At 42.8% G+C, this 17,072-nt stretch overlaps 2 protein-coding genes across 34 annotated transcripts; one reads left to right on the plus strand and one right to left on the minus strand.

Annotated features, from left to right (window-relative positions):
- The first annotated feature begins 2,297 nt into the window (after window positions 1–2,297).
- On the plus strand, window positions 2,298–7,737 carry LOC127343679 (uncharacterized). 33 transcript variants are annotated; one of them, XR_007877432.2, is made up of 11 exons: window positions 2,298–2,638; window positions 2,741–2,807; window positions 2,899–2,946; window positions 3,193–3,316; window positions 4,417–4,498; window positions 4,575–4,664; window positions 4,780–4,961; window positions 5,315–5,429; window positions 5,512–5,587; window positions 6,808–6,874; window positions 6,975–7,737. XR_007877432.2 is itself a non-coding variant. In XM_071828375.1 (10 exons), exons 6-10 carry the CDS (start codon window positions 4,629–4,631, stop codon window positions 6,811–6,813), a joined length of 333 nt encoding a protein of 110 aa, XP_071684476.1. In that variant the 5' UTR covers window positions 2,298–2,638; window positions 2,741–2,807; window positions 2,899–2,946; window positions 3,193–3,316; window positions 4,417–4,498; window positions 4,575–4,628; the 3' UTR covers window positions 6,814–7,737. The 33 variants fall into 33 exon arrangements, 2 of the variants coding, with proteins under 2 accessions (XP_071684476.1, XP_071684477.1); XR_007877408.2 differs by having other exon boundaries at window positions 5,315–5,418; window positions 5,512–6,724; XR_007877419.2 differs by adding an exon at window positions 6,680–6,724 and having other exon boundaries at window positions 5,315–5,418; window positions 6,808–7,737.
- Window positions 7,738–12,988: 5,251 nt separating this feature from the next.
- On the minus strand, window positions 12,989–14,111 carry LOC127343680 (oil body-associated protein 2B-like). The gene is made up of 2 exons (XM_051369867.2): window positions 13,778–14,111; window positions 12,989–13,686 (listed from the first exon to the last, which is right to left on the minus strand). Exons 1-2 carry the CDS (start codon window positions 14,067–14,069, stop codon window positions 13,232–13,234), a joined length of 747 nt encoding a protein of 248 aa, XP_051225827.1. The 5' UTR covers window positions 14,070–14,111; the 3' UTR covers window positions 12,989–13,231.
- Between the last annotated feature and the right edge of the window lie 2,961 nt (window positions 14,112–17,072).

Below are 17,072 nucleotides of genomic sequence, written 5' to 3' on the forward strand. Positions count from 1 at the left end.
CCTTCACTAACAACCTTCACGTGGCCTTCACTCCTACTGGTTCGATAACCTTGGTTTTTTTCTGAGGGAAAACTTGCTGTTGTGCGCATCACACCTTCCTCTTGGGGTTCCCAACGGACGTGTGCATCACGCGCCATCAAGCTCATACAAGATTTGGCCCCAATCCCGAATCTTTTCCCCACATTCCAGAGTTTCAAAACCAAATCTTCTCTTTCTAAATAGTTGACCCCATTTTCCTGTCTTCCTGTGAAGCCACGTCAACCCAATTAGCTATCCTCTCTGGTTCTCTACGTGGGGCGTCACTAAGGAGGCTCGAAGAGGCACCCGAGCTAGGGCCGATGCCAATGACTCCTGAATTATTGAGCCGTTGATGCCCAAATGCCTAGGAGACATATCCAGAATCAACTCCCTGCTTCCATGGTAATCTAGGATACCGAGGGACTACTATATTTGTGTCTGTATCTGATGTTCTGATATCCCCGAGGAGCGCCCTTATCCTGGGGCATCAGTGCTCTCATCGTATTAAAAAAAATCGAAAATTACATTTATATAATTAAAAAATTATGTAACAAAATTCCAAAAGGAGCTCATGATGTATCACACTAACGTACGAAATCTCAATTACAAATTTTTTGTTTTGTGAGCTACACAAAAAGGACAAAGTATGATTTGTTTTTAGAGATTTGAATCACTATACATCCACACATTTGATATTTTTGTATCCCAAAATACATATTATTTTCATTGAAAGTTTACACGTTTGGGGATACAATGCTGGCTACATCATGATTTATTTTTAGATTTTTCTGAAACTTTAGAATATAATTTTTTATTATTTTGAAAAAAATCACTGGTGTTCATGTGTACCAAATCTCTGTCCGAAAATTATTAAGTAATATCGTATACTTCCTCCGTTCATGAAATACATCAAAATTTTAACAAAATTAAGACATGTTCCATGATGTATTTAAAACATACTTCTCTCCCTCATTGCCATCCCTTGGCCCGCTTGTCTAGTCTACTCTCTATGGACTCATTAGTCCTCGTTATCTCAAAGTCAATATATAGAACAACAAAATAATTCATAGGCATATTATTATCAGATTCATCCAGGGGAGAAGCTCCCATTAGGGCAAGGTAGGGCAGCCGCTCTACCTTGATTTTTGGTGAATATACTTTGATGCGCGTGGTTTTTCTGCAAATTTTGAGTGGTCATACATAAAAAACGGACTCTGTATGAAAAAGTTATGCTTGTTTCAGTGAACATTGCGTAAAACGAAAACATAGACTATTTACCTCCAAATGTAGACTCATATTCTAAGTTCATTGTGAATAATATTGCTTGTATTACAAAGATTTATCATTAACTAACCTTAGTATATATAAGATAAACTCGAGTTATTCACTATTTATACTCATAGAATTGCAGACTTTGAAGATTTCTAGATATGAAAGGCACATCATATTTTCTCTGACCTAATTATCACTTCTTTAAGATGATCTTGGTTTACCCATGGGCGGCATCAATAATTGAAAGTAATTTTCTGGCAACAAAGATAATTAAGATCGAGTTGCACATCAAACGAGAGATAATCGAACGTCTTGATTGTTTACATACACTAGATTTTTTTAAAGAGGTAAAGCTTTACCATTGAGTTGGCATTAGTGGTATGTGTTTTTAGATTCTACTTACAATTAAATATTTTTTAAAATGTTCTTACTATCAAAAATTATGTTTGAACCATATACATCATTACTATTTTAGAATTATTTTAATATTTGCATCATTCAAGGTTCGTCCTACCTCAGTTTTTTTTCGTCCTTCGCCACTAGATTCATCGTTTTAATAATATCCTCTATTAGTAGATTCATGCATAACAGTAGAGCTTTCAGTTTTAAAGTTACTATCATTTGGTGAAGGTGGAGGATCTCACATGTTCCCAAGCGACCATAGCTTCTTCATTTCTTTTTCATCTATGTCCTTCTCAAAACTCATGCTTTATCATTACTTTTGTCCTCCTTAAAACTTATATTTTATCTTTGTTTTTTCGTAAAATATTAGGCTACAATATTTTATTATAGTCAACAACATAAATACAGCGAACAAGGGTGTCTACCGCCATCCCACGGTATGATTGCTGCACCCCCATGGGGCTCTCACAGACGTTTGGATTTTCGGCCGTCCGATCGAGCTGACGTGGCGCGATCTCGGCCGGCCGTTCGTCCAGGGCAGCGAGGCCCTCCCGCAGACCCACTTTTTATCCACGGGTCCTGTGAAGCCCGCTTGGCCCAGACTCTCCCGTCGCTCCCTCTCCCCTTCCTCCTCCGCTCCCAGCCGCCGCCTCCGCTCCGCGCCCGCCCTCCGCGCCCCCGCTCCGCGCCTCCTCTCTCGTTCCCTGTGGCCTTACCCGCTCCACCCAATCCCCTTCCACGCCTCCTCCTCCAATCCCCTCATGAGCCTCCTCTTCCAATGGCAGCCGGCGACCGGGCGGAGGTTGGAGGTCGAAACAGCAGCACCAGGGACTTGGACCACCGGGATGGAGGAAGCAGGCCATAGCACAGCCGTCCAGCAGTGGGGATTGATGTGCGGATGGCGGCTGCCTGGAGAGGAAGGGGAAGCGCAAGGCGTGGGAGACCGGTAGATGAGCGAGGGCCAACATAGGCCCCTCCCTTCCCCCCCTACTGCCCCCTCTCCATTGCTGGCCTAGGGATGATGCTAAGTTGCTCTTTTGGCTCCTAGGTGCTGAACAGATGAGCATGGGCTGCTGATGGGCTGAGCTTGGTTCGAATCGATACACCGCTCGCAGGTGCCCAAACTCCTCTCTTCTTCCTGATCTGTCTACTCACCTCCCCTCTTTTGATTTCATACATGTAACTTCTTTTTTTTTGTTTCTGCAGATTCTATTTAATCTATGCCTATGAGGTGTTTGATGGAACTACAATCAGGTCTGCAGGTGTTTATGTGGAGTAATTTGTATTCTTCTAAACTTTTCCCAGTTCAGCAATAAAAAGATCAGCGTGTTAGCTTCCATACCGTGTATTGATGGAGATCATGAAGTTTCTAATGCATATTTATCTCATGGATTTTTATTTATCTCTATAGAACAAGGAGGTGCATCATTCATTTATTATCTGTCTTCTTAGCTTTCTTCATTCATTAGTGCCATAGATCTCATCTTGCGCAAAATGCAGGACCATGAAGATGATGTTGTGTTGCTTTCTACATGTGAGCAAGATATTCAAGAAAGGTTTGCTGCACACAAGGACATGATCCATTGATACAATCCAGCATCGATGATTACAAGAGAATGTTAAGGTTTCAGCTTATGTTACATAAATCTCTTTTTCCTTTGTCTCAGAGGTCCATTGGTATTGGGCACCATTTTTGCTCATATTTATGTTGGCTACAGCTTTCCATGTTTGTTTCGCAAATTGTTGTCGTGTTCCGCTCTTGGTTTTGTTCCTTTTATGTAAGGTTTCGTTATGGCAGTCGTCTTTTTTTCCTTGCAAACTGTCTGACATGAAACATTGAAAATGTACCGACTTTTTCCTCGCATCACATCATGGTCAAATATTTGAAGTTCCTTTTCATGGTGGAAGCACAACTTTAATCTGCTAGACTATTGCAGTTTTCGAAGAGAACGGATTTCTATTACAGAATATAATTCGTGAGCTATAAGTGTAGACCATTTCAGAAGACTGAATTTTTTTGTTGGGTCAAGGAAATCGATTGGCTGCACCCTGTATAGAGCTTCCCGTAATTTTGCATAGGTCGCAATCTTCCAATACTAATTAGCTACTACTATAAATTATACTGCTCATATTAAGACGGAAAAGATCTGAGCCTTCTATTTTACTGGCACTTACTATTTCTTCTATGAGATTTGTTTTCTTGGTAAGGCTGTACAAGAGTTGTCGGGTATGCATAGCTGCATTCGTACTAGACAAGCCAAGTTAGTTATTCTTTTGTTTTCCCCATTTGATGGATTTGTATTGGAAAAATTCATGCCTCATTTGACAAATCTGGAACATCAGATCCATGAATATGCCCTCCTTGCTTTCACTGCCAGTGTCAAATCAATTATCTTCTATTGCAGTAAAGCAAGGTGATAAATCATTATATGTACATTTTCCGCTTCTCAGTTTGTATAGTGAAGTCTTGGCGTATTTATTATTTCTTAACATGCTTCTGTAGCTAGGTTGTGCTGTTTATTTTTCAGAATTATCACGCAAAGTATGTTAGTTACGATGGCAGGGTTTTGATTTGAGGTTCTCTAAATTTTAAATGGTAGGAACACTGAGGTACTGGAGTGGCTAGCTATTAAACTTTTACATGTCAAAGGTCTTTTGTCTATATGGTTTCTATACTTTCCTTTAGGAAGTTGGCCCTATAACTAAGATTACTCTATGTACTAGCTCTTGCAGCTGCAGTCCAAGGTAAGGGGAGAAGCAGCAGGCAATTCCTCCATCCATGATTTGCTTCAGTCCAATTACCTAGGTTAAATTTATGATCTCCTTTTATTTGTTCATCTTCGGTTCTGGAATCAGATTATCACTCCACCCACTTCTTGAAGGGTGTTGGCATGCAAGGACAGGGGTGACAAAAAGGGAAAGCAACTCAGCCATCAATGGCCATGGTGCATCTCTCTTCTCAATTTCTAGAGGTGTTCAGTTTTGTTCAGCTACATTTGATTAACGTTCCCTCTTAGTGGATATTAGTTTTGATAAAAATGATTAATTTAAAGCTAAATCTGTATCTTTTTCATGGATCCACCGAAGAGAAACGTGAGGACGCCCAACCGTGGAGAAACACCACAACTCCATGCTGAAGTGTCGCTCGGGTGCCTTTATGATGAAATATGTTTCTGCCAAGGCATGTGGTCAGAGGACCACAACAACGTGTACGCACTGTTGCACGCCGTTGCCCACGTCCAGGGAGTGCAAGCACATGGCAGCAAGAAGTTAATATTTTTCATTGATTGGTGTTTCTAAAATTTGTTAATTCCTATTGCAGCTACTCCTTCCACAGAAAGAACAATCATATCGATGCCATGCTTCTATTATTTATTTGTGACTGAAACAAATCTAGCTTTTATCCTTTAAAGTTTCTAAAATACATATGTGCTTTACAAAAAACAATGTGATTTTCTCTAATGATTTACAACTAAACCATCTGTGTACAAATCATGGCATCTTATTTGTCAGATGCTCTAATATTATTTTCTATAATTTTTGTTGATTATATCTTACATATCTTCACGTTGGTCATATGCAGTAGTATATGTATGTAAGATATATATCGTTTCGTGAGCAGGTTCTTAAACCACTAAATATGTCAACATCAAACATGAAGTTGATCGATGGGCTCCAGTTTTCATCACTGTTTTTGCATGGACACATGATGTGTAGCATGAACTGGTACCATACTGGTAGTTTAATTATCTTAGATATGCGGCATCTTTGAAATCACCTGATGTTAATGATCTACTCATGTTGTTTTTCTGTTTGAAGGTACAAACTTTGGCCTATGTTGACTGCTTTGGTCAGTTCAGTAAGTAGTTTTTGTCTTCCCCTTTTGCAGCAGAAAGTGAGCCCCTCACTCAACAGTTCTCCTCTATTTTCATTTACTTACCCCATTTTTCGTAATATTAATTGGTAGGCATAGTATCATAGTTATTAATGGTTCCATTCTTTTCATATCCCTTTTATATTCATTTTCATGCCCATTTGTTGATTTTTATTTGTGTGCTTATTTGCAAGAAGGAGCTGCAAGAGTAAAATTGGAAACACGTACCTATGTTCAGGCATTTGTACTTTTTTCAGAAAAATCAAGTTTTCTCTTACATTCGTTGATTAGAAATAAAGTAATGGTCTTGGTTTGATATTTTACTTAAACAGTTAAACCCTCCTGAGGAGGAGGGCTTGCATATTTAGGGATAAAGTAATGGTTTTTGTTTTTATTCTCATGGGTCATGAATCTGTAGGACTGAATTCATTCGGTTAGTGGCACCAATTGTTTGATCTAGAAAATGATTGAATTTGGAGCTCCCGGTGATTTCCTTCTCAATCCATCAATATATGCAGTGGGACATAGTTCCCATTTGGTTAGGGAAGTTTTTGTGTATGTTTATTCATATGCAGTTCGTCTCTGTGCATCTTCTCTTTATGATTGGTGTGCTCTTTACTAGAACTCTCTGTTTGGTTATATTGTTCAATAAAATTGTGAGAGGAAAAGATATTGCATCATCACTTTATGATTGGTATGCTCTAAGTCTTGATTGATTGACTCACATGAGCATTGATATAGTTGCTCACCAAAGTATGGTTGTATTGTGCACTGTTCTGTTGAATGTATTGTTGCTTAATTGATTTTTGTTGGTATTGTTTTGGAGCTCGCAACCGATGCATTTGACATGTATAATCGATAAAATACCTACTTCTATTGTAATTCCAAGATGCAGTCAGCCTACATTTTGCACAACCAGAACACAAATATATGTGACCTATTCTAAACCACTCACTTAATAGGCCTCATGCATTCGCAATACCTTAACAAGAATTATTTTCCAGATATAAGTTTTTCACAAAGCTTGTTTGTTGTCACTGATGTGGAATGATTACTTCGTTAGATATGTTTGCTGCAGTGATAAATGCCAACCCGGTGTACATGTTTTTTCAGGCAACATGTTTTTATATCGATCTGCTTGAATTTGGCTGTTAATATGTGCGTGGTAAATCTATCTGAAAAACTTTTTGTCATTTTCCACTTCACATTAGTCTAAATCCACTAATTTTGTTTGATATCAGGTGTAGATACAACTGTTGCTTAGATTGTGGATTTGCAGTTTTGGATGGTTTTTAGGCTAATGACAGGGTGCGTTCAAGTTAAATGAAAAATAGCTGCCTTTATTTATCACTTCTAAAGCCACTCGTGTGTTTCTCTCTAATACTTTTGCCCTTTATTCCAACTGCAGTGTTTGCTGATTCTGAAGATGTACTTGTTCACTTGTTTTTTCGGAAGTCATGAGCATCACTTGGTATTTAATAACTGCAGTGAGAAAAACTCGTGAGTTTGATGCCAACCAGCAATAGCTGAAAGGTGCTGGGCCTTATGTATCCTGTGTGGCTGTCTCAACTACCTGAAAGCAAAGCTCCGAGTCATCTTTCAGCATAGCTCATGGATAGTTGTGAGCATGTCAGATTATGCAATGCATGGATTACGACAATCTGGGCTGTTCTGTATTAACATTTCCATGCCACGAAAACAACGTTTCTGGTTGCTATGGTTGCCGCCCTGTGTGCAGGCTCAGCTGTCGTGTGGAATGTGGGTCACGGCCAAATAGATTGGTTATGAAACTGCTCCAATCTGGTGGTGGACTGGAAGTTGATCCTACTGCAGGAGATTGGACTGTGCCTTGGAGCTGACTGTAGTATGTAGTTTCAATGCCTTGGAGCTGACTGCCTATGTTTAGAAGACAGGGTCACACACCAAGCCGCACCCCAAAATAGATCGTTGTTTTTGTCACTCTTGATTGTTTCTGTACTTCATTTTGGAACTACTGAGTCATGTGTGTTCTTCACTTGCCTCTTTTTCATAATAGATTTATCATTGCAAAAGTTGGGGAATGTGTGTCAAGGCGTGCCCTTATCATGTATTTGGATTGTAGAATTTTTTGGGATGTTGAATATATGGTTGAACTGACAGAAATAGAAATCTCAAAATGCACTTTTGCCTTATGTTAACCCAGGAGGTACTGGGACTGCTTTGCATTCACATGCTATGTAAAATCTTCTATGAAAAAAAAATTCAAAATTTCTTATTTCTGTACTGTTTTTTTGTTTAGTTTTGGATATCAAGGCATTGAATATTCAATAGAGTGAGCATCTTGGCAAGACCGAGGGTGCTAGCTTGGCCATGCACGAAAGTGGTGCAGATATTGAGCCCGACCAAGTGACCTGGCTCAGCGCCTTGAACTAAAAAAAATTGCATGATAATGTTAATTCCCCTCATTCTTATAAGCCTATTATACTTGTATAATAAAATGATTTATCGGCTTTCATTGCTATGTTGTTTCAAATTTGAGCTTAAGACCCTGTAGTTGTTAGGCCAAAGGAGTTACTTACTTGCAATTTCATTTATACATTTTGTAAATATTAGCTTCATCATTGACAACAAGAAATGGACATTATACCTTCTTCGAGACTGAAATACATAGTCTTTTACTATAATAGTTAATATGTTCCATGATTGAAATGCAGGTTGCTGGTGAAGTAGCAAGTATCAGTCTGCATATTCAGTGGTCGGAGAATCAAGGAGCTTATTTACATTCGAGTGTAGAACTAGGAACCTGCTCCAAGTATCAGTTCATTTTTCCTTCATATATAATTTTTGAAACATAGAGCATTTCTTTTGTTTTCATTATGACGTCTTATTGGTTCCTTTGTAAAATAGGCAGCATCATGTTTTTTGTTGATTCTTTTGTAAAATAGATACTCCCTCCATAGATGTCTTATATTTATTTAAATTTGGATGAATCTATACACTAAATAGTGTTTATATACATCCAAAATTTGATAAAGCTAAGACATCTATTTATGGACAGAGGTAGTATTAGTTTTGATGGAAACACCTACACACATGCGTGGGTATACAAAAGTATTTCCAGTATAACTAATGCTACACTTGATATATACAATGTCCCCATTCCACGGACGGCTGTTACTGATGCTGCAACTTTTGTAACTTTCAACCTTCCATTTATCTTAATTAATAGTGGTGCTCAGACAAACAATGTGCACACGGGAATCCTAATTTTATCATATCGATTTTGTTTGAAAATCTAAAAACCTTATTATCATTTTTCACCTGATTTTCATGTTGTTATATAAATTGTAAACCGGTTCGAAGTTCATGGGATCGTACGCCAAGGCGCACATCTAAATCTATGGCAGATATGGATTGAACTCAAAAGATTGTGGCAGGTGTCCCCGGCTGTGCGTGGAGTTTCGACATGAGCAGAAGTCCCCGGCTACGATGCACCACGACTTGAAGCGCAGCTGCACACTTCACAAGCCATCGACTCTGAAGGCGTTAGGTAAAGATGTACATTGCGACATGATATGGATTGAAAGGATTGACGCATGCAGTTTTTGTTTTAGATGGAGTCGGATATTTTAGTTCTCTACTTTAGGTTGATATTGTGACACTATTCGTGTGCAGCTATATGCTTGACATTGATTTCACAGTGATTTGATTTCACAGTGATTTGATTTATTATGAAAAAAGGCTCTCCTTCTAAGAACAAAAGTTCCGAGAAAACTGAAGCACCAAAACTCCAAAAACCATGTTGTGTGCAAATAGTTTTGCAGCATCTATCTGTTATATGTTGGAAATTTTGTACTCGTGGATTAGGTACTCATGCAGTAGACCACCCTTTTTTAACTGATAAATGGTCGGTATACCTCATGTGGCTAAATATAGTTGAGTTAGTCATCTACATTATAGTATCGTGGAATGGACAACCTATGTCAATATTAACATTAGTTGAGCTAATCATCTACATTACAATATGAAATGCTTGCATTCAAATATTCAAACCACGCCTGATGTACGAACTATGTGTTCTTTTGGTTCTCTTTGTTAGTTGATACTTCTTCTATGTACCCTGTAAAATAAAATGATGCACTTTCTTTTCAATTAACCAATGGGAAAGGCGGGGTCGGTGCGCCATGGCGCGTCCAAAATGCGGATGCAGTCCAAGCAATCAGATACCTGGCTGAAGGACTTCAACTATGCTGAGGTGAAAAAACAGAAAAAGGCGAGCGAGGTTCTTCTCTAGCAGGTGAAAGAAAATGATCAAAAAAATGAGGAGAAGTCTAATAAGCTGAAAGAAATTGCCAGATGCTATGGTAACTACATGAATATTATGTGTGATTCCACCCTTCGCATTCAAGATAGTTTCAGGGAACCTCTCTCCGAACTACAGCGCCTTGGATGACACGCATCAAGCCATCGGCTACTGATCATAATCAATAAGCATTGGAGTCAACTGACATGATCAAGACCATAGGTGCTTGTTCTATATTTGAATGAGTCTGAATTGTTCGTGTTTAATGTTTGGTCCTAACTCTATGTAAACAATGGAACAACTCTCTGTGAACCCTGATGAGATGCCTCCATGTTATCTCAGAACCATGTATTTGTATCTATTTGTAATATATTTTCCCTATTTTCTCCTCTTCATCAGCTGATAATTTTTCTTTATATCCAAAAAAATAGAACTGATAATTGATAATTGTTGTGCTAAGTGGTATGGTTTGGTTTGTGTAGCTTATGACAAGGTTTATGAATATTGCCCTTGTTTGAATTGTCACAGCAATCATGCTGCCTGCTTGTGTTTGGTGTTGTACAAAAGGTGTATGTGCCTTAAGAGAGTTGATATTGCGATGACAATACAACATCCAACGGAGGGGCCAAGTAGAAGCTTCACTATAATTGTGCATACCTATATTATTAGTCATGTACTTGGAACCAAAACCATGAATAATAGTAAGATTTTGTTATTTATGAAAGCATTTGCATTTGGCCATTGGATTTGAATGTTATTGCAATGTTGTCTTTCTGTATTTGTCATTCCTTCACGCTTGGTTGTTCATTCACTTCTTTTTGAAACGTCTTTGTCCTATGTGTTCATTTTTGAACGTGTGCTCGATGGTAACTATCTACGTGTGCTATGATCTGAAACAAAATAATCATTTCTATGTATATAATGTATTTCTCTATTTCCTTTGGGAGGTGGCGTTTTGGCTCATAGGAGCAAATGCTCCCATTATAAAAAATAATTAAAAAATAATTTTAAAAATGTCAAAAAAATCTGACATAAATTTTTTGGGGTACATCCTGATAATCTTTGTTAGTGCACAAATTTTCATGGAGAAACAACATTTTATGTGGCGTGTACAAAAAAGACAAAAAAATGTCTTGTACGTAGTCGTGTTATAGCATCAAAATTTGTCTTTTTTACAGGAGCCACAATTTTTTTTAGTTTCTTTTGAAAACTTGTGCACGAACATAAAATGTGTAGATGTACATGAAAAATTTTACTTTAGAATTTTTTGACACTTCAAAATATAAATTCACATAGTGGGAGCAAATGCTCCTATGAGCCAAAGTGAATATCCCTTTCCTTTGCACTTATATAACATCGATCTGGGCTATCTCCTCTCAAGGAGTTTTTTTTTTATCTCAGTTATATTGCAAAACATGATGTACTACTATCAGATACATATAGCGCCTTGAGCATGTGTATACATTGTTATGAACTCCTACGGCTGTATTGTTGATTATTATATTTTCACTTCTGCCATTTTACCGATTATTGTACAGCGTGTGTTCTGCAAAATGCTTATCCATATGAAGCCCGGAAACGTGCGCCTTCAGTGTTGACTTCTCTGTCTGTAAGGAAACAACTCAAAAGTAGCGACACCAACAACGAAACAAATAACCGAATCTCACATCCAGAATATGCAAAAAAAAGTTCCATGTTACATCATAAAAATAAAATTTATTGCTTTCAATAACTAAGAATATGAGATTCAAGAGTTATCATAATTTTCATCATAATTGTTTCCACTAAAATCAAAAAAAATTATTGTCATCTTGACAGATATTTTTTGTCATCACTACAAAAAATGAAAATGGATATGAGCTCCACGGGGTCGTGCGCCAAGACGCACATCTAAATCTAGTTGATTACCATCTCTATCCTACCATACCGTTAGCTGACGGCGACAGCTACCATATGTGCACAAGTAAAACGTTGAGGAACAAGATACAATACACCCAATTAGAGTCGTATGAAATGGTCGTTGAGGAGCAAGGTATACACCGAATTAGAGTCGTATGAAAATGGTGTGGGAACTTTGAGAAAAATCTCTAAAAAAATTAAATATGAGCCCGTAATTTACGATTCGGAACCCATTGTCAAAATAAAATCATATCATATCATCAGCACACATATTTTTCGGCAAAATATTAGATTCTATCTCCTAACCTAGCCGACGCCTCCTCCTATCCCGTCCCCATCCCGGGCGGTGGCGGAGGATCTACCCGCCCCGCTCCGAGCAGCCTCCCCCGGATCGCCGCACCTCAGTCGCCGCTGCTGCCGGCCTTGGCCCCGGCCCTGGCGTTGGCCCCGGCTCCGGCCCGGCCACAACCCCGGCCCCGGTCTCGGCCACAGCGGCGGTGGTGGCACCCCTTCCGTCGAACGACGAGGGGGAGGAGAGGGTTTCCACGTTGGCGTTTCATGGGAGGCGATGAAGCGCCGGTGGAGGAAGTCGGGCGGCACGGCTACTTGGTTGGGACCTGATGCTCTTCGTCAGTAGCCATGGAGGATTTGGTGGAGCGGTGGCGGCCTCCACCCCCGGTAACGGTTCAGCGGTGGTACGCATGATCCGCGTCGCCGTCTTCTTCCCTGGTGATCCGGCAGGAGAAACTGGCGACGTGGGGGCTGCTAGTCTTGCTTTGTTTTTTGGTGGAAGTCCTCGGGTTTCTCGCAAGCGAAGATGAAGATCTACCGAAGATCAGTTTGCTTCGATTTGGCTGGAGATCTGAGTTCTGAAAAGTTCCGCTAGCGAATAGAACAGTTCATATTTTACCTGCAGTTTGCTGGATCGGGTAGTATTCGGTCAAGCGCACCCATGTTTAAAAGGCGGTAGCGGGACTTTTATTTCTTAATTTTATTTACTCTTTTTTGGCTGTGTGCATCCGTACTGCCATTAGGTGAGGTGTTGTTGCAGAGACTAGGTGTAATTATTGTCTTTTCATATTAATATATCAGCACACATATTTTTCATGTATAACTTATGTTAAATTCGAAGCATGATTTTAGTGATTACAAGTGAGGATAAGAGAAGCTGAGCAAAAGCGAAGCCTTCACTACAGCGCTAGAACGTAGACAACGTGACATACTCCCCGCCTCCCCGGAAATAGCCAACTCGGACATTCCTCCTGAACCTGGCTCAGTTCAGTTGTGCGTTAAAACCGGTTCATACAACAACACCTGAGGGCCAGATAACCAATCAAACCGGGTATTTTTGATCTCTCCCGATAGGGGCTAAATGGAAGGCTCCAAGCTGCCAAACGCGCCGTACTCATGTACACCTAGATGGTGATGTGCAACAACAACAACAACAGCAACAAAAAAAAACGCGCCCCATGCCAACCGATCTCTCATGGGAAGGGCGCGTGCTGCTTCATCTCCGTGACGTCCACGGCGAACCCCTTGCCGTGCAGCCGCCAGTAGTCGGCGTTGGGGTTGATCCACTCCGGCTCCTCCATCTCCACCCTCTCTGCCTTGAGCCCACAGGCCGAGCTGTCGACCTTGCACCTCTGGTCGCGGTCGCGCACCAGCTCGGGGCGCACCCTGCCCGGCTCCACGGCCTGCGGCGACATCATGAGCGCCGGCGCGCCGAGGGGCAGCCGGTCACCGCGGTCGACCTGCCAGGTGCACCAGAACTTGCCGTACGTCTTGGCCATCCTGGCCATCTCCGAGCTCTGCAGCATCTCCGGCACGCCGACGTCCGTCCACAGCCCGGCCTTCACCTCGTAGGCGTGCGAGTGCCACAGCCTCTGCTCCTCCGGCGGCAGGGTCTCGAAGATGGCGTCAGACACGATGTACTCCACACCTGCACATCCAAGTCTATAAGCACCCAACCGTGTAGACAGACATGGATGCAAACGTCATGACCGGCGAGGCTCTGGCAACAGTATACATACCGATAAGGCGGGCGGAGGGCTTGTCGGAGTCGTAGACGGCGCACTGGAGGACGTCCTGGTTGAGGCGGGAGACGAAGTGGTGGACCTCGATCTGCCGGCGCATGTCGTGCGCGTACAGCGCGAAGCTGCACGCGTGCTGCTTCATCTGCCGCACCGGCTTCAGCGGCTGCATCACCTGCGCGCCCATGTCGATCGCCTGCGAGGACACCGTGGTCGGCCGCCCCGGGGGCGGCGCCGTCCCGCCGGTGCCCGATGCGGGCGTGGGCGCTGGGTTCTGGTCACTAGAGGACATTGCTTTCGCTCGTTTGCAGATTGATGTTGATGCGATTGATGCGATGCGAGGATGTGGTTTTATCTTTGGAACATCGTGGCGTTCGTACAAGGTATACCGGACGCGTGGCGCTTAGGAGCAGGACGTGGCACGCCAGCAGAGTCGCAGCTCAAAGCAGAAGGCACGGGAACCATGAGTGGAAGCTACGGCCCAAGACACGTAGCAAGTTTCCTTGGTCTATGTGATTTTTTTTTCTTCTTTTAAACAAAGGATGGACTAGAAGGACCCAAGCTGCTCTATCCCAACACAGAACTCAATGAAAAAAAAATCAGATCAGTCCCTAAATATTGCAAGGAGGACTCTAAAGGGAAAGTAAAAAAAAAACATGGTTGGGTCCATACTTCATCTTCCTTACTAAGCCAGCGCCACCGTAACCGGGGACCACCGTAACATGGCGGAAAACTTGTTCTAGACTTGCCAACCCCTCCTAACCCTAGCCGTCCCAACCCCACCCTCCTCCCGCCGCCGCCGGCTGCGCCGCCGGGGCAAAGACCTCGGGGCGTGGCGGCGGTGGGGGCTTCCCCTCTTGACGCGGATGGGATGGGGGCTGGGTCATCCCCTCGACGACGGCGGCGGTAGACCTCCTCCATCCCGTGTGATGGCGGGGCGGCGGCGGTCGGAGGAAGAAGGGGCGACGGTGGCCGAGTGTTGCGGCCTCCCCTGCCTCCCGTCGGTGGCACACCGGCGGTGGCTGGTGGTGGGACGGTTTGCGCCATCCCCTCCGCTTCTCGCCGGTGCGGGGTGGTGACCTTGGGTTTCTCCCGCGGTTCGAGGACGCCCGGGGCAGCAACCTCGGGTTCGATGGAGGAGGCGGCCTTCTTCTTCGTCGGAGGTGGTCGGCCAGGCTGGTAGTCCTGTGTGGGGGATCATGGGATCTCACACAGGTTTCCAGCGATGGTGATCTAGTCCGGGGTGTCATGGCGGCCGGTGAAAACTGAGCCTCGACCTCGGTCTTGGCGGATGATGGCAGCGTCGGTCGACGTCGTTACCTTGTCGAAGGCGTCATCTTTGCCCGTCGTGGCACTACACTCGGCGAGTTGGGGATGCGCGGCTGCCGGTAAAAACCGTGTTCCGACCTCGGTTGGCGGACGATGGCGACGTGTCGCGCCGCAACCTTCTTGAAGGCATCGTCGACGCAGTCTGCGGTTTCTCACTCGTGCTGCTCCGGGGAAAACCCTAGGTCCGGGTCTCCCGGATCGGACGATGGCGGCGCGTCCTTCGTCGTTCTACCTCTTGGGGCATCGTTTTTGGAGCAGCTGCTGGATGTTGGCGGGCTCCGGTGGAGTGGTGTTCATCTACCACATTGTTGGCGTTGAGTCTCAGTGGCATGGTGCTGCAGGGTATCGATGACAGATGTGGGATGATGTATACGTGCAGGAGGGTGGAGCCGTCTGGCGTCATGGTGGCATCGACGGCAGGTCTTGCAAGGTTAATGTGTTGATCTCTCTTGAAGATGGAGTCGAGGAAGACGGCGGGAGCAACTCCTGTGGCGTGTGTGTTGGCGTGCGCTGAGAGTCTGCTTGACTGGATGTGTTTCTCACCTGCTATTGGACGGTCTGAGAAGGCATTTAGTTTTGGATGATTTGAGTTGGTGTATTGTCACCCTCTTCGTCCCACTGTAGGAATAGTAAGGTTGCTTCGAGTTTGATCTTTTGTATTTTTTCTTGTAAGGTTTCGTGAATAATCTAATAAAAAGCCATGTGCATTCTTTGGATGCAGAAGCTGTGGCGATTTTCCCCCTTTTCGAAAAAAAAACCGTAACCGGGGACGAAACCAATTGGCGCGATGATGCAACAATACCGCCACCTCCAACACCTTGAGGACGTAGACGACTTGGCCGCTAGGAGGAAGATGGACTGCCTCCCTTCTTGCCAACTTTCGACTGGGAGGAATTCTTGAAATAACCGACTTTCAACAAAAGGATTCAACAACATGGAAACCGGCAAGCAACGAAGCAAGCCATAGTTCTACATGATTGCCACTGATGATGAGTACATGACCAATCAAGAAGATTGGGATAGAGACATCAAACTTATTGAAGAAGCTTCCACCAAATCCACGCACATCCGCCATCCTACATGGACGCCTACGAGAGAAAGGATTTTGCCGATGTCCAGCATCGCTCGCGGACGCCAGATCGAAGCCTCGATACAACACAAGCCCAAAAGACACAAGGGCAAACATAAGTACATAACCCTAAATCTAAACCTAACTCTACAGCAGCCCAACAACCTCTCCCATCCTCACGCCAAGCGGCACGACAACCTGAGAAGTAGGGGATAGACGATGGGCATGCACATGCGACTCTCAAGAGGTAGTGGAAGATCACATCCTCGTTGATAGTCCGTTTGCACTTCGGTCCTTGCTCTATGTGATGTTAGCATGCATGTAGTTGTAAACTGTACTCGGTATTATCATAGCATATTTTGAGTCTCTAGATCCTTTGGGGATTATATAGTGTTCAAAAAAGGTACCTTTATTTTCTCATAGCGTCCTGATTTTCGTTTCTCTACAAATATTTGCACATATGTATGAGTTGAATGTGTTTATTACAAAAGAAAATCAGTTTTTTTAATGTGTTCAACTGTTCATTATGGTGGGATGTGAGCGACCAAAATCCACCCTCATATTGAAACCCTTTGCTCGTAAAGAAGCTTGATGGAGTTCACTGCAAAAAACAAAAGTTCAAGTTGGCAAGGCACGCCTTCATTTCAAAATAAATGGTATATCATCTAACACATTTTAGTGTGTTTTTTTGTGTGAAACGATCATCATGCTGAACTTCCTGAGTGGAATCTTCGAAGTTTTGTCGCGCTTGTGAAAAGTCAGGTTTTTTTTTTCAAACCATGGATGAGAAGTGCATGTATAAGTACTATATTATACGGCAACAACTTCCTTTTTTTCTAGAATTTTGAGGCATGGTTAGAATTAATGTGGTGTTAACACGTTAGCAGTTTAGATGTT

Source organism: Lolium perenne, chromosome 3, assembly GCF_019359855.2.
Source record: "Lolium perenne isolate Kyuss_39 chromosome 3, Kyuss_2.0, whole genome shotgun sequence".
In the NCBI taxonomy this organism is placed as follows: Eukaryota; Viridiplantae; Streptophyta; class Magnoliopsida; order Poales; family Poaceae; genus Lolium; species Lolium perenne.